The following is a 21,696-nucleotide window of genomic DNA, read 5'->3' as shown; positions in this document are numbered from 1 at the left end:
TACATTCTCTGTGGAAGGCTCGCAAACAGATCCTCCGTTTCAGCTGCGTTCGATTCTTTGCAGTGATGATGGCGTGAATAGGCTACGCTTTTGATCCCTTCTAAAAAGAGAGAATAATAATGCAGAAAAAGAAAACACACACTGAGCAGCGAAATTGTATGTCAGAGCTGTACACAGCGTTGCTGCACTACGTCTATGTATGGCCGCGTGCGATTCGACGAAATTATGCAAAGCAGTAGCAGTCAGCTGTACCGGCTATATGGAGAGATCACTCAGCTGCAGTTAATCAGCCCCTCCACAAATGAACCAATTATAGAATCAACGGGCGTCCGCTCACATGCACACACGTAGAAATGTCTTGTATATATGTTTACCATGATCTATGATGCTTATATTTCTAAATACACCAAATGAAATTTCTTTTCGTGTTTTCTATCACGATCCGAAGCGTCCCCGATCTTGGTAATTACGTCATTCAGGTACTCTTAATGCATTTACGTAACGTGCGTTCTTTATCTTCGATCGGAATCCCACCAACAAAACAAACGAAAGCAAAACAAGATTAGTTTAGGCTATAAATACGTTTGTTTGGAAGGACCCAACTATATAACAATGGCACCTTGCACTGTTTGATATACACATGTAAGACCTATATATCAGAGACGTATCTCTTTTTGTTTGAAAAAAAAAAAAAAAGGAAAGAAAGAAAGACAAACGAAATCTTATATGCGTGTGCGTGGCTGACGGGCAAAGGGCCGGGCTCTGTGTGATCTATATCTACGATAAACTTTCCGCTTGAGCGGGAGGTACGCGCTCGAGCAACGCTCCGCTATAAAGCCCACCCCAACTTGTGGCCAATTGTCGGGAGACAGTATATATAACTCGGGTAAGTTATAGTTCACGTCGAATAACTTTCCACTCTAAAGCAGAACATCGCCCTTTTCTTTGAAGGTGAGCATTTATATTTTAGAGCAATGCTATACTGTCATCTCTTCCACCTCCATCTCGAAGGTTGCGAATAATTCATTTCACCATTTTTTTTTTTTTCCAGGTTTTATTTTTTTTTTTGCAATACTTTTTATTATTTTTGGATTTGAAACGAACGGAGAAGAAAAAGAAAGAGAGGATGTTTCGTTGCGTGATGATAGTACTGGCTGCTGCCAGCTGCAGCCGGGCACTATACGACCCCAACTGCAATGGAAAACAGGCAATCGTTCAGCTGTTCGAATGGAAGTGGACCGATATTGCGGCCGAATGCGAGAGATTCCTAGCAGCCAACGGATTTTGCGGTATGTTAAAAGCTTCACTGTACAAGTATAATAGGCTACTAGTTGCCCATACATACATAATTATCGGTTATAAACACGAGCCCAGTTCGCTTAAAACTCTTCCTCTATCCTATATGCAAATCCCATTACATCGTGACGCACGCGACGTTATTTATCGCATCCAGGTGTTCAAGTAAGTTCACTTTAATGATTCAACTTTAAAAGCCTTTCCTTTTTAAATAGTAAACGATCTAAATTTTCCAAAAAAAACAAAACAAAACAAAATTTAAATGGGCTTTTTTCTTAAAGATTTCTCCAGCAGCGGAACATATCGTTCTTGCCGACTTGGCGTGGCCGTGGTGGCAACGCTATCAACCCGTCAGTTATCAGCTTAACGGTCGGTCAGGAACAGAAGCCCAGTTTATCGACATGGTACAACGTTGTAACCGAGTCGGAGTAAGGTACACGCAAAACACGCACAAAAAGAAACAAGAAAACAAAAGCAAATAACTGAATATCCGTTTTCGTGCACACAACATCTATACACACCCAGGATCTATGTGGACGCTGTAATCAATCACATGACAGGAGCCAACCAGACGGGAGTCGGCCATGCTGGTTCAACGTTCAATACGATGGGAAGCGTCCGCGATTTCCCGGCTGTCCCTTACACGGCAGAGAACTTCACGCCTCGAGAACTTTGCCCTTCAGCTACTGGTAGAATTATTATTATTTTATTTTTTTATTTAAAATAATACCGAAATAAACAAGAACATCAACGTTGTGTGTTGGAAAAGGTAACGTGGACAACTACGACGATCGCAATAACGCCTACAATTGCTACCTCTACGGACTGGTGGATTTGTACCATAGATCCGACTACGTCCGTCAGACGATCGCCAACTATTTGAACAGAATGGTCGATATCGGTGTGGCCGGCTTCCTAATCGATACGGCGAAGAACGTCTGGCCGGAGGTATGTAAGAGTCCGTCGTTTTTTGTTTTTTTTTTTCAAACCGTTTTAAACCGACTTTGATCGGACGGCCAAGTTGAGTTAACAATATGCCATTGTTTTTGTTTGTGTACGAAAGGATATTGCAGCCATCGCGTCGCTACTTCACGATCTACCGACGGATCAGGGATTCAGCAAGAACGCACGGCCATACATTTTTCAAACGGTTGTTGAATTCAACGAATTTGACATCAAAGTGGGCGATTACTACAGCACAGGTCCGTTTGTTCGACGTTCTTCTTTCGTTCTCCGAAATTTTTTGTTGTTTTCTTTGTTATTCAATAGCAACAAACAAACAAAAATAATAGGATTATTACCATAATAATAAGGTATGGTGACGGAATTCCGCTATCCGGCCAAAATCACCTACGGAATAAACAGTTACGAGCAGCTGCGCAACTTGGTTGATTACAGTTGGGGAATGTCCATACCGGAGAGAGCCGTCGTCTTCGTCGACAACCACGACCTCCAACGTGATTCTAATATAGGACCTGGTATGCGTCTCATCACATCACATGCCTTCATTTGTTTTTCTTTTCTTTTCTTTTTTTTTTTATCCAATATCTATATGATCTATCCCACCCCATCCCTCACAAACCGCTATTGGTTAACCACAAAACATGTCTTTTTTCATCTCATTTATGTTTAATCAAACGATCAATACGGATGTATATAAAAATGAAGGTGATGTCACCACGTTCAAGACGCCAGCCCAGTACAAACAGGCGGTAGCGTACACTCTAGCCCAGGTATGTAATCGTAAAAGATGTGCCCACCAAAATACTAAACATTCATTTTTTCCAACAGGATTATGGTTTCGTTCGTTTAATGAGCAGCTATTACTTTGAATTCGCCGACCAGGCGCCGCCTAATGACGGCACTTACAAGTAATGCATAAGCTAGATGATACATTTGTTTCTCACCAATTCTACGTGCATGTATAATGTACGCATTTGGGTATTGCAGCACGCTGGATGTCATTATCAATCCGGATGGAAGCTGCGCCAACGGCTGGGTATGCGAGCATCGTTGGAACATCATCAAACGGATGGTAAGTATATCATCTTTTTCGGACACAATGACGTCTAAGGAAATGACATGCGCTAATTGTTGCCGACGTGCGCAGATCCGATTCCGTAACGCGGTCGTAGGTACGGCCATGGAAAACTACTGGAACAACGGCGTGGCTGTGGCGTTCTCCCGTGGCGCTAAAGGCTTCTTCGCCATGGCTCAAAGCGGTTATCTACAGAAGAACTTGCAAACTGGTAATTTATTCGAACGTGTGCCGCTCCTCTCCCCAGTGATCTTCCTTTTTCACATGATCGTTCTGTATATATGTTTCGTTTTGTTACAGGTTTACCGCAGGGCATCTATTGTAACATTATCGATGATTGCAACACTTCCATCCAGGTTCTGGCTGATGGCACAGCTGATATCTCTATTGCCAATCCAGACGAACCTGTCGTAGCCTTTCTTGTCCAATAAACCTCGCAACGATGAAACGAAACAAGGCTTTTCAAAACTGCTATTCGATTATATCCCACAGCCTTTCCCCTTTTTAAAAAAATATTTCTTGTCCAATAGCTCTTAAAAATACACACATTTATTCCTTATCTTGAAGTCTATTTCATTTTTTTTTTCTTTTTTTCTTGAATATTTCTTTATCGATTCAACAGTAACTACGTTTCCGTGTTACGTAATGACGCACGGGCGTCAAATACACGGCTGTCAGAGAATTGTTCATCTTTCCCTCTTTTGCGCCAGAATATATTAGGTGTGCAGATATAAAGCTCGCGACGTAAGTTGACAGGCCTACACCGCGATTGCTGAATCGATATGTTTGTCAGCTCGTTAACGTTGCAAACGTCCGGCGCTTGTATCCAAGAAGGAAGCGAGAAACGAGACGATGGGCGAAACAATTCAACAGAAAACTAATATGCCGTGAAAATTGGGTAAAACGCGTTGGAGAGTGCGAAGAAAATCGAAGCTTCCCCAGAAAGCAAGGCAATCATCAGTCACTTCAATCAGAATTGGGTTTTTTTCTTTTTTTTTTTTCATTTTCACCCATTTTTCAAAACTAATGAATGCCAAGACTCTGCCGTTGACAGCAACTTCCGCTTGCTCGTCAGTGACGATTGCCCCAGACACAAGTGGCCAAAAGAGAAGGGCGAGAAAAAAAAAAGAAGCCCCCATTTCGATAGATGTGCGCAAGCAACAAGAATAATGAAAGAAAAAGGAGAGGTGACAAGTGTTAGTCTGCAGAAATGCGCCAATTTTGGGCGAGCACTCCTTCGCAAAAGGCCGTTATTACTGTCGACTCGAACGATCAAAATGGCGATTCATCAACTTGAAAGGTCTTTCTGGAATAATCGAGCGAAAATCGGTTGCAAATCCCCAACAAACTTGACGACGACTCGAACCCGCCGCTAATGTACACGCCGTTTCGTATTGAAATTTCGGTTTTACGGGATAGCCATTGCTTTGTGTAACGTCGATGGAAACCGAGATCTCATCAAAACGTGCGCCGTTGATTTGATTCTTTCGTTCTGCGCGTTGTGCCATTCGGTTTTTCCTTACCTTCGTTTTTCTGTTCAGGGAACCGATATCGTTTGTATACGACGCTGCGTGTACTAACATCATCAAGTTGAACTGCTCAAAGAAAAACGAAGACAACGTCATATGTCTCATTACTTCCTGCTGATTCAATCCATTTGCGATCAGCCGATTGGTTCGATTGTTGTCAACAAACTTGATCGCTATAAACAAGCGCGTTTATCTTTGTCTGTAAAGATTTTTGTTTCACCTTCTAGACATGAAATCTCTGTCCGCCCCGCTATGCGCACATATTCAGCACTCTTTTACGCCTTCAAGTTTTCCTTCGCCGGCAGTAATTTTTGGGGGGATTTTTTTTTTATTGTTATTATTTGAGTCCTTGAGAAGTTTTGCAATCAAGAAAACTTTTCAAAGACCTCCCGCCCTCGTGAAATAAATGGCAATAAACATATGGGGTTTGCGCTGGCCGTTGCCATATAGTCTATACATATGCGACTTGTGGGAGGGTTCTTTAGCTTTCCAACTTTCATTGAGAAAAAAAATCAAAATAAAAAGCTTAGTTCGCGAACCCGGCCCTTTCGTTTGGCTATAGGGCGGGAAGTATGCAATCGTTAAGAATAATAGGTGAAACTGCCACGAAGAGCGTGGCAAAGTTCAAAACAATTATTTAAATGTCTACTTTTGGGCAATGTAAATTGACGTGACGGGCCTGTATACATATATATATATGGGATACGAAAAATGAAGAGGCCAAACTCAATTCCAACGAATGGCTGATATGCATGCGTTTCGCTGAAAATGATATCACAGTTCAGTTCATTTAAATTAAAGTCTCGCATAGCATTTCCTAGATTGTAGTTGGCACAAAAGAAACTTTTTTAACAAACGCCGGCGCTGGCAAGTAACGGTTGGACGATTACCACTTCAATGGGGTCTCCGACTTGTACAACAGACAAGCGCCAAAGAAGAGAGAGAGAAAAAAAAGAAAGGCAAAATAGAACGCGGAAAAACGCTGCTGTCGACTGTATAGCTCGATCGCTTCGTCCAGATTGGATATAGTCGTCGTCGGAATTCGTTTGGAAGCTGCCAAGCGCAGCATCTCTGACTTTGGGACCAACTTAAATCCCCGCCGTTTTTTTTTTTTCCTTGCCTGTTCAACAATGTTTATAAGACGGGTGACAATTTGTTGGCTTCCACTGTATATCGAATAGCGATGCAATCAGGAACAACTCGCACAACAGATCGAGAATTCCCGGCGCATCACTTTGACGTACTTTTCTTTGCGCATAGACAAACAGTTGACTTCTTGTATATATATATATATATATAAGAATATCGTAGAAGCGTCTGTGTACGACTTGTGCTGAATAAATCTAACACGAGTGGTTTGCGTTTTTATTGCAACTTTTAAATGAACCTAAAGGTCTTCAGCTTCTGACTTCTCTTCCGGAGGGATTCATCTGTGACAGCGACGGATCGCAATCACCGGTTTATTGATTGCAAAGGTTATACGTTACCCACTCGCTGCAACAGACCCACGCACCCTCTGTCGTTTCTGGGTTACCTTTATATGTCATTGATTACAATATCAAATATGTCATCATTGGCCGGCTAAAAGAGGAACGTCGCAAGGCAAGCTCAAATCAAAAGCTTGTTACATTATATTAACGAAGAATAAGGAAAGTCGATATCAAATCGCATTCGGGCCAAAGAGAGCTATTCTTTTCGAGTTACGACAGTCCTGACCTTCAAAAGTCCGAGAGACGTGGGACCTTTGGACGTGACAAATAAAAGACGGGCTTGGTCGGCTAGAGCTGCCGTGCCTGTGTGTATGCGTCGTGGGGGTGAACAAAAGCTTCGGCTGCTTTCCAGGCTGTTGCTCTCTCCGGCTGTAAGTCCAATTTGTGCAACAATGTCAGTAGCCGGAACCATCATGGAAGCTACTGGAACAATAGGCCGGAGCAGCAAGGCCAATTGGTTATTCTTGTAAGAACAATAAAGGTAACATTTTCCGGCCAACTAGAAATGCGACTGGACATTAAACGGATGAAACGAATTCTTTTTTTTTTATCTTCCTACTCCGGATGCAAAGAATTTTTCGTCGTTGACGATCGTCTCACGACATCTATCAGCGTTCGTGGTAAGCGGCCGGGACCGTGAATCGAAACCGAACGCTAGAAACATATAAGGCTGTGATGTGTTGGTATAGTTGCTAACCCGTGGTAACTTCAGTCTCTTGTTTAAAGGTCATCCGCTAGGACAATTGTCTTCATCGAAATGCAAATTGTTTTGGCCGTAGGGAGGCGGCCCAAAGATGCAAGTGCTTTTGTTCCAACTGACCGCACTTGGCGTGATACGTGGGCCATGCTTTTTCGCGAAATCCATGATCCCCTTTTTTCCTCTTTGTTAGTCAAACGCCCACCTTGCGGTACGTCTGTTATGACGCAGAACAGAAATAAAATTTGGAAATTCTTTTTTTAAAAAGTTGGGGATCATCAGCTGGAATTGAGTTCGCCTTAAAAGAGGCTATGTTAACAGTTTTGCACGGGTACGTATTTGAATAATCGATTTTACCTTCAAAATCTCGTTTATCTTCAAGAACTTTTTTTTTCATTTACTGAGTACGGTGTTATAAAGTTAACAACATCTCATGGGATATAGTTTGTTTTTGGTCGTGGGTTTTCTAGAATGTTTAAATTCATTTAAGTCGCCTAACCTTTGCTGAAAGAAAAAGGGTGGGGGTGCGCACCTGAAGATGCCGCTATCGTCCATGACCGGAAACGAAAGAGGTAAAAACAATTTGCACGACAAAGCATTTCATTTCTTTTAGCCCACTCCTTTTCTTAAACGTCAGTGGGCCTTTTAATAGCCTGGCTGTTAGTTTGAAATTTGCCTTGTTGTTCTTTTCAAAGATTGTTTTTGTGACGTTGTCGAAACTTATCGTGCTTTTAACTAGGCTTTACAATTTCGTGTGTGACGGAAGACGCAGGAGTTTAGCAGTATCCCTAAGTTTAGCTTAACATGTATACCTACTGAAAGTTTTTATTGCCTGTACGTGTTCCCTGTCAGCACGGTGAGTTGTTCGAACTAATCGCTTTTTTCGTGAATTTTAATTGATGTTCTCTGTAAGCATATTGTAGTGCAATTTTCTTTTGTTGCGTGGAATTAGCATGGCAGTTATGGTTTTAAAATAAAACTCGGATGACGTTCATCATAACTTTTTTAATGAAAACGCCGAAACGAGTGAAATAGAAAGTTAGGCGTTATGTACAGTAGGTGGAAAGAAGGGTGAGTAGAAGGACGCTAAATCTCCAACCACACGATGAAAATCACGAATTATGTACGTAAAGATACGAAGCCATCACGTAATCTGACATGCAGATTAGATGTCTCTATCACGAAATCCCTTTGACAAATATTTGAAGGCGAAAACAAATAGTTGTAAACAATTTCTCGTTCCCCTCGCGTTGCATACATTATGTAATAACGTCTCAAGAACTTTTATATGATTTTCAGAAACGCAGAACTAAGGATGGCTGTTCTTTAATTACATGGATTGGTTTTCAGGTGGATTTACATTGTCAGTCACGAGCCTGATTGCCTTCAGTCCCTTGGTTAATTGATAATGCGTTAAAACTTTCTTGAACGTGCCGCTTGTCGGTAAATAATGCGTTAAACTTGTGTACTGAGTATATCACACAGTATGCAAGACTACGCACTTTAATATATTGAACCGCAAGGACTTGGGATTTTGCTATCAGAAGGTCATAGAAGGCTCGTGAACATAAGCGACTACAGACTCCACAATCGGATAATGGAGAACATCGAACAAGGTAAACAGGACGATAAAGGCCCACCTATATAAGAATAGTAGAAACGTGTCAGCAAAAGGAGAGAGAACTTTGATCGGTCAGTGACTGTTTGTCAGGGCTCGATCTGGAACACTTTGACGGTGTTGCCTCAATAACACCTTTAAACAGAGAAAAAGAAATGTTACGTTGGTTGCTCTTTCTTAGTTTGGCCAGCCACTGCTTGGCTCTTTATGATCCCAACTGCAATGGCAAACAGGTTATGGTTCATCTCTTTGAATGGAAATGGACAGATATCGCTGCCGAATGCGAACGTTACCTAGCTGGCGCTGGGTTTTGCGGGCAAGTATATGATTCTTAAAATTGAAAGACATTGTTCTTAACTAGCTTCTTTCTTTTCCACAGTGTCCAGGTGAGACTTTATACAATCCAATCCTGATGACTTGATGACATCGAATTGTTTCGTCCCCATAATCGACGGAGAAAGCTTCCGTGTTAAATTGTTTGGTTTTATTCTAGGTATCACCACCAACTGAGCATGTAATTCTACCAGAAAACAATTACCCATGGTGGCAGCGTTACCAGCCAGTCAGCTACAAACTGTACTCTCGATCAGGAAGCGAAGCTGATTTCGTTGACATGGTCCGCCGGTGTAACAATGTTGGAGTGCGGTACGTTTTCTTTTGCCGTCGTACATCACGTGTGAAATTCTATTGATTTCTATCAGGATTTACGTCGATGCTGTTGTAAATCACATGACTGGCACGGGACGTTCTGGCACAGCTGACGGAGGATCGACCTATAACTCCGTTGGCGACGCTCGCGATTTCCCCGGTGTTCCATACAGGGCGGAACACTTCACTCCACGCGATCAATGTCCTTCAGGCGATGGTATGATATTTTTTTCTCTTGCTTCTTTTTTTATTCTCTTTTCAAAATGTGACAAAATTGGGTAAAATGCTAAAAGACAGTAGAAAATAATCATTGACTTCTGTTGCTAAGGTAACGTCAACGACTACAGCAACCCGGCCAACGTGCGTAATTGCTACCTAGTCAGTTTGACTGACTTGTACGGGAAACTAGACTACGTCCGGGACGCTGTGGCTGGTTATTTCAACCACTTGATTCAAGTTGGAGTGGCTGGCATTCGAATCGACGCAGCCAAGCACATGTGGCCCGAGGTAGGTTATATTCCTTGGAAATTTCAAAGAGCTAGTGAAAAGTAACGCATTGCGATGTTCATTAGAGAAAGAGGGAATTCAAAAAAGTTGGTGCAGCTTTATTTGTTTTAATCATTTCATAACCTTATCTTAGGGAAGAATGGCTTTATTAAACATTCAGCCGGCGTTGTAATTGTCCTAGAATTCATAAGGAACAATCAGACGTTAATTAACGTGCAATGATTTGTTAAAAAAAGGATATTGCAGCCATCTTGTCCAGACTGAACGATTTGCCCACTGATCAAGGCTTCCCGGCAGGATCGAAATTTTACGTGTTTCAGGAAGTTATCGATCAAAACGACGGCGCAATTAAAGTCGACGAATACTACGATACAGGTTAATCCTACGCTTAAGTTACTTCGATGGTATCTCTAGTTCTACATTAATGAAGCCTTTTTCGCTGATTACGAAAACAAAAGGGTACGTGACTGAATTCCGCTACTGTTCTAAAATCGCGTGGGGTATCAAGGACTACGGCCAGCTGAGCAACTTGATCGATTATGGCTGGGGTATGGCTCGTTCCGACAGAGCCTTCATTTTTGTCGACAATCACGACAATCAGCGCGGCCATGGAGGAGGCGGTATGTCACTAATGCATTATCTTGATTGCTAGCTGGATTTTTTTCGGGATGTGCGCGCTACAAATTCTGACAATGCCTTGTCTCTTTTTTTGTAATACTCGAATGATGATAGGCAATGTTATCATGCACGAAGCACCACGCGACTACAAACAAGCTGTGGCCTATACTCTTGCCCAAGATTACGGATTTACTCGCATCATGAGTAGCTACTATTTCACCAATTCCGATGAAGGACCACCTTCCAACGGAGGTTACAGGTAATTCGAATTGATTTCTCATCATAGTAAGAGCTTTTCTGGTTCAAACGGGTGTTGCTCTAACACTTTGTTTAATCCTCTTTCAAAACAGCACGGCTGATGTCATCATCAACGCCGACGGGAGCTGCGGTGGTGGTTGGGTTTGCGAGCATCGCTGGAACGTCATGAAGAAAATGGTATTATTTCTATTTGTTTCGACTCTCTTGTTTATTTTTTATATTGTGGATTTGATTGTAGGTGGAATTCCGTAACCTTGTGGCAGGTACAACAATGTCGAATTACTGGAACAACGGTAACGCTGTAGCATTCTCACGCGGCAATAAGGGCTTCTTCGCTATGGCCAAACAAGGCTCAATGACGGAAACTCTCCAAACAGGTTTTTGTTACTTCATACATTTCAAAACATCATTGGCCTCATTTTTCAATCTTCTGTACATTTTTTTTTAATGAAGGTTTGCCTGCCGGTAGTTACTGCAACATTATCGACGATTGCGCATCATCGATCCAAGTAGGAGCCGATGGCACGGCTCAGGTTAACATCAATAACTACGAAGAGCCTATTATGGCTGTGTGTATTGGTTGTGGTGGCGGCGGTGGAACTCCAGGACCTATAGTCACGACAACAGCCGGACCGACTCCGCCGCCAATGACGGGCATTCAGCGTACGGTAGTCTTCGTCAAGAAGCAAACATCTCCTGGACAGGATCTGTTCATCCGCGGAGGAGTCGATTCTGCAGTTCGCCCTGGTTGCTCTCAAGATATCACGTCCACCTGCGCCATTGATTTCCAGGTATGAATGCTATACTGAATCCGTGAATTTTCGAAATCATTATTGGTGATTTCTTTAACAGATAAAATCACTGGGAACAAGTTCGCATTACGATAAGTACAACAGCTGGAGCACCGGTGATAGCCGCCTTGATTGGTATGGAGTAGAACCAGGACAAGGATCTTACATGGGTCAATCGGCGGAAGGAACTCCATTGGCTTGGACTTCAAACTCGGCATCCAGCCCCGGATACCAAAGCCTCAACAGGTAAGAAATACTCGTTTTGGAATACAAGTGGAAAAACGAAAGCGCTTTTTCTCAGTGCTCGTCACTAACAAAAACACCTATTCTTCTTTTCATGTATTACTGCACTTTGTGTAGTTGGGGAGAACATTACTGGATGGTCGAATTCGACATGGATTGCTCGCAGAGTGAAAATGGCTGGTTCGAAGTGAAAGCGTATCTAACTAATGGAGGTGCATAGTCGATAATGTGCATTGATTTCAATATCGTTTGCTAAAATTGCCTTCTGTTTATGATTTTAGCCGGATGGGAAAGTGACATCAATCAGTCCACTTGCACAGGATCGGCTGGTGGCCGAGCTCCTTACACATCCAAAAATCATTTAGGTCGCTGCGGTTTCGTTAACGTCTTCGATTTCGGCATGAGCTCATGCCAGATTAGTCCGTTTTCAGCATAAACGGCTCAAAGAAAAGACTGGCTATCTTTGTTAAACAGGAGTTTTCACATTTTATCATAACTTGATCTTCCGAGAAAAGAATATAAATTTATTGATTAAAAGATAATTGGCATTTGATAAATACAACCTAACACACAGCCCTCGCTAAAGTAAAATCCGCTACATGTAAACTTCGCTAAATGTAAACTTCGTCAACTATCAAGAGAGTGCAAAAAAAAGCGCGTTTGTTTTAAAGAGGTGGTTAAATAAACTATTGATCAATTAGCGCATACAGGAATGAGTGACTGCCATTGCTTGAAGCCGATGCAATTCAAAAGTTTACAACAAATGCAGGGTGCTGCAAGAACTACCACTCCCTAGCTGCCGCACAGTTGGCCTCTGTTGCGGTCGCAAGAAATGCTGCCATGTTTTTGTCAACAGGTTTGCTGCAGTACAAATATACACCAAAACATTCCTGTAAATAAGAATAAGTACGTACCTACAATACGAGAAATACAGCGGAGTAAATAAATTTCAGATCTTTCTCGCTACAAATACAGATCCCATACAACGATGCTGACCGCATCCCGAAGTAAAGTTGCGCAACTGCCAATGTCCAACGAGCGCCGCAAACCGCAACAACTGGATAAACAGAGCAATAGGAAAACTTTCTTCGTCTAGATCAACATCTCATATCACAACGTAGCATTTCCAAACATCTAAGTTGGGAACCAATTGCGAAGCCGAATTTATTCCAGGTAGCACCACTCAAGAGAAATGGTTTGTGTTTTCACTATTCTACGTGGTATTCTGGTAATTGCGTTGGCTGGGCTTTCTTGTTCTGTCTGTGCGGTTACATTGAAACAGCATTTTCAGCACCTTCGGAATGATTGCGTAAGAAAAGATTCATTCTTTCGGCAAGTGCGTTGGAATTATTTTCTAATTTACTTCTGTGTTCTATCTGTGATTAGGTTCGTACAAAGGAATTACTGGAAGGTAATATCGTTCGATTAGAAAAGGTACAAGCCCAACTGGAGACGCTGGAGCTGAAAGCTCAGCAGCATGTATGAGATTTATTTCAATTTGTATTTTTTACTTTCAAACTAATATCAGTATATTATTAGAGCTTGTTGGAGGAAGTTTTATTTGATCAGTTTGAAGACAGCTCTGCTAAACTGCAGGAAAAAATGCTTGAATATGATAGCGAAATACAGCAAGAAGAAAATCTTACGAATGTTCCACAGGTTAGCATATCGTCAACTGTTACCGAATCAATTCCCAATGACGCTATCGGGTTCATACAAGAAATTAAAGGGCCAGTGATGGAAACATCTGATCCAGCTAGGCTAATACCCGTTCTAAAAGGCGTTTTTAAAATGGATTACAATTCGTTTACTCTTAATTAAGCGTCAATCTCATGCATAGGTCTAAGTTGCATTGGGCGATGTGAAAGAGAAGAATAAGACCTACGAGTGGAGATGGGTCGTAGAAGCGGATACATGCAATAAATGTACTAGAACAACTATGAATACTGTTAAAATATTTTGCTTTCAATTCTTGAAACGTTAATCTAAGTTACTAAAGACTGCGCTTGTAGGCCGTGGTACTGCTTTCTGCAAGTTCCCCATAGAGATTGGCTGGTTTGATACTATATATATCATGGCTCGGCTTCGATCTACATATTTAATCGAGTACGATAATTACTGGGCTTCAAAAACGTCATGTTTCACGTAAAATAAAGCCAATTTCGAGATCTTCGGTAAATTTTGAAAACAAAACCATGCTGAACAGCAAAAATAAGTCTTAAAAGTGAAGGGAATACGATTCAATCCGCTACAGCGCTACATCCGAGATTGCTGTCGCGTACTGGCACGTCAGTGCGAACCACTGCTAGCGCGATGCAGCACAAAAATTCGGTGTATTTCCAAAATTGTTAGCTTAATGAAAAAAATAAAAATTTTGTCAAAATCAGCATTCAATCTTAAGTATATCCCGTGATAATCAAACAATTCCGATGAATGCCGGTTTTTGCAGAAAAAAAATTAAGCCCGACTAAATATTAAGCCCGACTTTTCTTATTTTTTGCACAAATATTCGGTGTAACTCAAAAACGGCTAATTTGACAAGAAAACGAATGGCTTTTTCTGAATCTGCGTTAAATTTTGATTATACTGGATGATTCTCATCGAATTCCAAGAGATTTTGTTTTTGGCCGATTTTGACAAAAGTGGGAAGGCTATAGCCTTTGCACTTTTTCGTTTTTGGCTAAATTTTAAATTTCGTTTGAATTACATGATTTCGATTCAGAATTGAATGCTAATCATGGAAATCAAATTTATTTTTCAATTGGCCTTATGGTTTTTTAGTTAAAGGCAAAAAACGCCATAACAAAACAAGTCGGGCTTATTTAGTCGGGCTTAAAAAAATTTTCTACAAAAACTATGACTCATCGGAATTGGTTGAATATAACAGAACATACTCAAAGTAAACTTCGGATTCCGGTAAAATTGCTATTTCTTTCATTAAGACAATCGTTTTTGTAATATACCGAATATTTGACAGCGCTATAGCGTACTAGCGTGCTAGCATCACGAACAAGCAAAAAAAATTATGAATCTACTGACCAGGTTATGCTGCCATCTAGTGAATAAAGTAGCAACAAAAATATACAACAAATATATAATTTAGTGTATATTCCCAAAACCAGTGTCGAAGCCCTGTTATACAGCATTGAAAATAAATCCGTCGTTAAAATAAGCCCGACTTTATCACCAATTTTGTACTTTTCTAAAGGCTCAATTTTGCAATGAGCAGATGTGCTCTAGATCCAACATGAACAAGAATTACGTAAATGGATTCTTATTTTTCAGGAGGTCACAAATTTCTGAAATTAAAAAAACAAACGCTAATAATGCTGGCGCGCTAGAATGGTACGGAGCAGTCGTGCTACAGCACAACATTCAATACATTTCAAAATTAGCTGTTTTGACCGGAAAACCAATTACTTTTCTGAAATCAGCGTTTAATTTCGAGTGTAAAGTGTAATTTATTATATAATTCTCAGTGGTTTACTTTTTGTTGGGCTTGAAAATTAAGCCCGACAAAATAAGCCCAACTAAATAAGCCCGACTTTTCCATTAATTTTGTTTTTTCTCCATAATTTTTAATTTTGCAATGAAGAAAAAGTGGTTTAGATTAGAGAGAATTGAGAATCACGAAAATTTTGGCTGTATTTTCAATGAGATCACATATTTCTGAAATTAACGGATAAATCGGCGATAAATGTTGGTACGCCAGTACGGTACAGCGCAATTAATCCCTATCGGCAATTACATGGACAAATTTAGCGTTTGGTCAGATGGCAGATCTCTAGTTGTCAAATGAAAGACATCTTCAGCTCTCTTCTGCTTGTCTGACTGGCAATACAATAATATGGAAAAAGAGAAAGTCCATGTGTGGCAAAGAAGCCATGTTTGTCTTTTTCTAGATGGGTTCTTCATAGCCATTGGTCGTGGAACTTGAATGGCCGCCAGGAAATACCAAAGCCTCGGGAAACAATGGGAAGGAACCAGCGTCGTCACATGATCTTTTTCGCTATTGGTTCCCTCGTTTCTTTTGTTGTAAGCCTCACCTCCTGCCACCAAACTCTTGTTTAACGATCTGCTTGTAACGTTTCATGGAACAAATCGTGATTGTAAATTAAATGAAATGCTAAAATAAAAGCGTATATCAATGTTTTACTAGCTACTTATCTGCCAAAATGTCAAATAGGAAACTTAATTACTTTTAGCCCATTTTAAGGTAGCGCTATACTTCCTGATTGATTCACGACGGATGCATAGCAGAGTATTTCAACGTGGAAGTTTGATTTGGCCACTTCATTTTGGGAGCAATAATGAACTAATAATAGCGGAAAGCTCTTTCTATTTTTTTTTCCATTTTTTAATTTTTTATCTAGCCACTCTAAAAACCGTGGTTAAAGAATTAAGAAAGATTCATTTTGCAACTTTGAATTGGTTATAGTCTGGAGCGTCTGTTACGACTTGATGGAACAGTCGGACCTATTCCCGTTTTTACGCTGCGGCAATATTAAATAAACAGAAGGGTTTGTTACAGCCAAGGCGTGATGAGCTGCTCGCGCGACTGTTTTCGGGAAAAGCCATCGTTCCCGCATCGTGCCGTTATGCCACCACTGTTGGATGCTAAACATAGAATAAGCGGGGCGCAAGGACGATGAGGCGGCCAGCTAGATGATGAGTGAGTGAGAGGATGCCGTGACACGCACACACACAAACGCACAAAACACAAGCCCGCTGGTATAAATCTTCTCCTAGCGGGGCGAGACTGACGTCATAATGTCGCCTTCAACACGCTCCGGCTCGTTTATACCTATATACACGAACTCTTTCTATAGCTTCTTTCGCTAGCTACTGCTTGTTCCAAACCACACGGTATAGAAAGGACACTGGACAAAATTTTTAAGTTTTGGTCGCCATACGCCCTCCACTGACAAGCGCTTGATTCCAAATTTGGACGGAGATATTTGCATGACATTTTATACGTGCATCTTACTGCCAGAAGCTCTGGATGTGCACACATGGTAGCGTTGTTCCAAACCAAGATTTCCTGTCCCCCTTAAAACGAATAAAGAAAATGCAAGACAGAATCAACAAAAAAAAAAGCGGATCGTTTTGTTTCGTCATCAACAGTAGAGGAAGCCGGTGATTGTTACTGAATGATATTGTCCACCTACATCTATACAGCTGCTCGTTCTTTCTAACTGCTTTTTCCCGTCAACGGACACCGGGACGTCTTTGACGTCGCCAAATAAGAGAAAGAAATAGATTGTCATTTGCTTTCTATAGGAGAGAAAAAGAGAATGGAACATGGAAGGGAGGGCTGTTGGTTTGGGCGCACAAACTACGTATTTTAGAACACAATAGTATTGTTGCGTCACCAAGTTCTGTGTCTCACTGTGTGTGTGTGTGTGTGTCTGTGTGCTAAAAACGGATGGATGACATATTGTTCAACTTACATTTACAAGAACAAGAAACTGGGCTGCCCTTGGCACCGAGCCAAAGACTATGGGGTTCTGTTTTATTCTCTTACGTCCCCCCCTTCGTCTTCCTAAACTTTGTTATGTCCCCCCTCTTCGTATTCCTCAACTTTCAGGACGAGGGAAAAACCGGAATGTAAACTCGTATTGTCCTTCTGTTTGCATTATTTGATGTGTCCACAGATTTCTTTTTATTTCATTTTTTCCTCTTCCTGGCACTGTATAGAAAACGCTCATCCCACTCGCTTGGTAATTTACTTCAGGCAAGCGAATCAGCTACGCAATTTGTCCTTAAACGGAAGTTCCATGGGTATACACTTACACGGCCTAAATGATGTCCTATCTGCCCATGGTAAAATGCCAAGTTTGCATCTCCCTATGCTGATGACAATGGGACACTTACTGAAAGCAACGCTGTTAATCTTGGACGTTGTGCGCAGTAGGCATAACGACTGTTTTATGGAAAAGGGGTAATTTACTCTGTCAGCAAATGTTGTGTGCTACACGTACTTTGTTGCATATAACACCCAGCTAAAAATATTGCTGCGAAGTATGAATTCACAACACGGGCTCCGGTTTCACCTACATACTAGCAGAAGGATATTCAAAAAAGATGCAACACATCAGACTTAAAAACTGGTTCTCCGAATTGCAGCCAGAACAATTGTCAGTTCAGTATCGTACATTCGATCGTTCGTACAGTATAAGTAACGGTATATGCACCGCATATTTTATAGATATCTACTAGCCTAATACCCAACAATTGCATCGTGTAAGAGGAACCGATTTAGATGACTAGATGAGATTGTTTTGTTCCATCTATTATACACTGGGATACAATGAGCACATCATGGGACAGCGTCCAGAAGCAGATGTGACCGAGGGAAAGTACAGAGGGACGTGGGTGCGCTGATGATCCACAATAGGCCGGATTTGGACCTTCATGCTTGTAGCTGTCGGTATAAACTTGTAGCCTTTGCTCAGTTCTTATAGTCCTCGTATTACCGTCGACATAAACACAGAAACACAGTCTGTTTTCCATGCAAACTTTCGCTTGCCAACCATCTCCCCCCTTTAGAGCGACATAAAACCTCGCCGTCCCTTCAATTTCTATTACCGAGATCCTTATACATGCGTCTTAACTATTATCCTATATATATTAATCTTTTCTACCTCATGAATCTCTCCTTTAGTTTCATTCTCTGCTTTCGACACTATACCGAAGGATACGAACTTCGCGTACGTTTCATCTTTTCTTTCTCCATTCAGCGCCAAAGTAGCGTACACTCTTATACGTTTGTTTACATGCAAACCTGTACTATTTGCCAGGGTATGATGTCGTGCACCTTGTTCACGTGAAAAGAAGCAAACCCCCTATCGACGTTTCTATCAGCAGGTGTGCGCCACGTACACAGCGGTATAGAACATAGCGCATCGGAAGAGAGACACAGTGTCATATGTTTTCTCGGCATTTGTTTCACCGATTTTACCCAACCGTCTATTTACCCCGGATAACGATGACGCAATTCACCGATTCATGCGTCTAGCTCAGTGTTTTCAATGGTATAAGAGTATCAAGCCTCTTGTTCAAGTCCTGGTTTGTGCACCATTGCACCCCAAGGTGGTCGTTTGGTGCTTTATCAACAGCTTATTAGAAATCCGCCCGAGTAAATGACGAGAACGTATAAGCAACCCTTTATCAGATCGGAGTATTAGACAACACGAGCACAATAAGTGGGAAACTCTGCGAAAATCCTATCAATAACAAGAAAACGCTGCCTGTCTCTTAATGCAAAATGTGCATTATTAAATAGCACCGCTCACATACACAGGGCTCGATGTCGTCATAAAGATAACGGGCAGCAGACTGGACGTCTTCGAGTGTGCAATCAGCCCTTTCTTCTTCTTCTTCATCTCTTTGGTGGTTTTGATTCATTCAGGCCAACTGCCGCTGCTCTAGTCCTTATATCAAATAGTTTGCAACGATAAATCCCGCTTTTGTTTCGGGACCCTGTTTGCGTGTTTTACCAGACGAAGCTTATTATGCAGACTGTGGAGGAACAAGATTTACCCAATTCGAAAACGAAACATGGAACGGAGGAGCCAATTAAGAATGAAGGGACCTCGTCTTTTTGAATAGTGCTTAATGCAAAATTGCGTTAACTACCATGGGACTTACTGAAATGAAAAAAAAAGGGGGAAATATGAAGAAGAAGAAGAGAGAAAAAAAAAAACAGAAGAAGATGAGTTTTTATACAAGTAGATTATGCAATGGCCTATATGAGTATACGCTCGTATGGGACAATAGCTATTTGGAACAAGAGCTAGTTGATGAGTTCCATTGCCGATTGGCACACGGTTGTCGTCGCTGTCCCTGCAATCCGATTAAGGCGCGGCTGTGATGAAGGTCTGGCGCACAGACACACAACAATATACTTGCGGATATTACTCGATGATGGATCCGTGCACAAATGTCCGCTCATCTCATCACTCCCTCAATGTCTGACTGTGTCTACGTTGTTTAGAAACTAGCAGATGCTTCGTTGTCAGGGAGACACATCATAGTCTCGTATTCTTCCCTCCGAAACGACGAGGAGATAGGAGGAGAGGGGTCGACAATCAACATCCTTTTTCGCTACGCTTGTAGTTGGATGACTCTGAAATGTTGAATTGTTTCCTCTCCAGCCGGATATGAGTCGGAAGCGCAATCGGAAAATTAACAACTTTTGGTAACCGAATTATTGTGCGTATGCATAAATGGAAATAAGGGCTGCCGAGCAACCTTTTGACACAATGAATCCGTAATGTTTCTTCACAACGACACTTTTGCTTGACTTCTATTTCAATATTTTTGAATATCTTCTTCGTTTTGCTTTCTCTATTGATTTCAAAACCCTCATTACCGCTCTCTGAAGTGTGAATTGATTTGGCCTAAGGAAGGATATTTAGTTTTTGAAAAAGGTGGCGGTCGGGAAATCATTTTCCTCAACAGTTGATTGTCGCCAGTCCTCAAACTTGTGGCGCTTCGAAATGCCCAACTGCTGGCAAACTGATTAATGCACAACAAAGTACGAGTTGTGTGCTCGACCTTCAATGAATCCCACATGTATTGCACGGTGCGTTACCTTGCTGTTGGAGATGCTGTCACTTGCATATAAAAACACATTTACTTAAACATTAAAAAATCCTTCATTTATGAACCGTAAATAGATCTGGACCGGGAAAAGAGTGGATCACTATCCTTGAAGCTTTCGACGTACAAAAGATAGGAGGGAGACGAGCCGTGTCCTTTTAAGTGCTTGTTTTGAAAATCTGCTTTCAATGGATTCATGTGTTTACATCATTTTTTGACACCCTGAAGAATATCGATGATCTTGTATTCCCCAAAAACATGCAACAGCGCGATACGATCATCAACTTTCCTGTATTCTTCCATCGTGCTGTCCCGCGTTTCAAACTCCAGTTTAAAGCTTTGCCAATCCAGTTCTCATTACTCGGGCCGAAGAACATTTTTTGATTGAAATCAGAAACGAAAAATGCATGAAAAGATGAATAGGAAATGCGGAGAATGAAGTGAAGGGTTACGTTATACAGTTTTTTTTTTGTTACTGTTCCCTTGCCAAAATCTCAATGAGTCGTTTGCATTGGGAACGCTACGTTATAGTCAATTGTCAATGATTGTATGACCACTAAAGATGCCTGCTGCTCCCCTCTCTCAGTTTCCCCCCTCACATTAATGTGCGCTTTCTATCTACTGCACCTCTTCAAATTGTATACACATCGGCGACAGTATCAGCCCTTGGAGCCCATCCGCATACACGGAGATGGAGCGGCTTCAATGTGTATCTATATAGGGTGTACAGAAAGAGAAGTTGACAATAGATTCATGCCTTTGTATTTTCAGAGGCATCAGCTGAAGAGGTGGGAATCGACCCCCCAAAAAGCTGGAATAGAAAAAAAAAAAAAAAAAACACGGAAAGAGAGGGAGTGAGCATATACAGAAAGATGCTGTGACACGAACTATAGGGCAATGATTCTCCGGGCCCCGATGCACGAAAACCCCAACAACAATAATGTACTTAAAGCATTAAAAAAAAAAAAGTCTGTTCACGTAAGTGCGTTGGTCTGTCTGGAAAAAAAAAGGGATAGGGAAGGGGCTACGTTAACCCCCTCAAAAAATAGGGAAAAAAAAACACAACGAAAATGAAAGTATGCTTTGTTTGATCAGCCCCTCTGATCTTCTTCATCTGGTTACATTTTACCATGAACAAAGTTTGGGCGTTGTCAAATCGTATGAGCCTACTGCATTAATACAATAACGCTATCCAGCAAAGCTGTCAAGAGCAATGACCCTGTACCGCCATAATAATCACTGACACAAGAGAACAACAGCAATCGTAATGATTCCGCAAGTCTTTTTCCTTCTTCATCTTGCGCCAGTACGCTACAGCGCTAGCGCGATGCAGCACAAAGTAGTGTATTTCCAAAATGG

At 41.4% G+C, this 21,696-nt stretch overlaps 3 protein-coding genes across 3 annotated transcripts; all 3 read left to right on the top strand.

Moving 5' to 3' along the window:
* The first annotated feature begins 839 nt into the window (after positions 1-839).
* On the top strand, positions 840-3,863 carry LOC130704146 (alpha-amylase-like). The gene is made up of 13 exons (XM_057525620.2): positions 840-951; positions 1,052-1,289; positions 1,454-1,461; positions 1,578-1,729; positions 1,822-1,985; positions 2,066-2,244; positions 2,360-2,498; positions 2,610-2,774; positions 2,965-3,029; positions 3,088-3,167; positions 3,247-3,331; positions 3,407-3,545; positions 3,635-3,863. The coding sequence occupies exons 2-13, from the start codon at positions 1,127-1,129 to the stop codon at positions 3,763-3,765; spliced, it is 1,470 nt and encodes a 489-aa protein (XP_057381603.2). The 5' UTR covers positions 840-951; positions 1,052-1,126; the 3' UTR covers positions 3,766-3,863.
* Positions 3,864-8,719: 4,856 nt separating this feature from the next.
* LOC130703992 (alpha-amylase-like) lies at positions 8,720-12,312 on the top strand. The gene is made up of 13 exons (XM_057525463.2): positions 8,720-8,988; positions 9,162-9,313; positions 9,370-9,533; positions 9,645-9,823; positions 10,060-10,198; positions 10,282-10,443; positions 10,556-10,700; positions 10,792-10,876; positions 10,938-11,076; positions 11,153-11,490; positions 11,552-11,736; positions 11,851-11,945; positions 12,015-12,312. The coding sequence occupies exons 1-13, from the start codon at positions 8,824-8,826 to the stop codon at positions 12,167-12,169; spliced, it is 2,103 nt and encodes a 700-aa protein (XP_057381446.1). The 5' UTR covers positions 8,720-8,823; the 3' UTR covers positions 12,170-12,312.
* A 549-nt stretch (positions 12,313-12,861) lies between these two features.
* LOC130703990 (uncharacterized) lies at positions 12,862-13,642 on the top strand. The gene is made up of 3 exons (XM_057525460.2): positions 12,862-13,042; positions 13,120-13,212; positions 13,273-13,642. Exons 1-3 carry the CDS (start codon positions 12,926-12,928, stop codon positions 13,552-13,554), a joined length of 492 nt encoding a protein of 163 aa, XP_057381443.1. The 5' UTR covers positions 12,862-12,925; the 3' UTR covers positions 13,555-13,642.
* Positions 13,643-21,696: the final 8,054 nt, after the last annotated feature.

The sequence above is a fragment of the Daphnia carinata genome, chromosome 8 (assembly GCF_022539665.2).
Source record: "Daphnia carinata strain CSIRO-1 chromosome 8, CSIRO_AGI_Dcar_HiC_V3, whole genome shotgun sequence".
Classification (NCBI taxonomy): Eukaryota; Metazoa; Arthropoda; class Branchiopoda; order Diplostraca; family Daphniidae; genus Daphnia; species Daphnia carinata.
The sequence above is the reverse complement of the archived record's forward strand: the minus strand, read 5'-3'. Positions and strand labels throughout refer to the sequence as shown.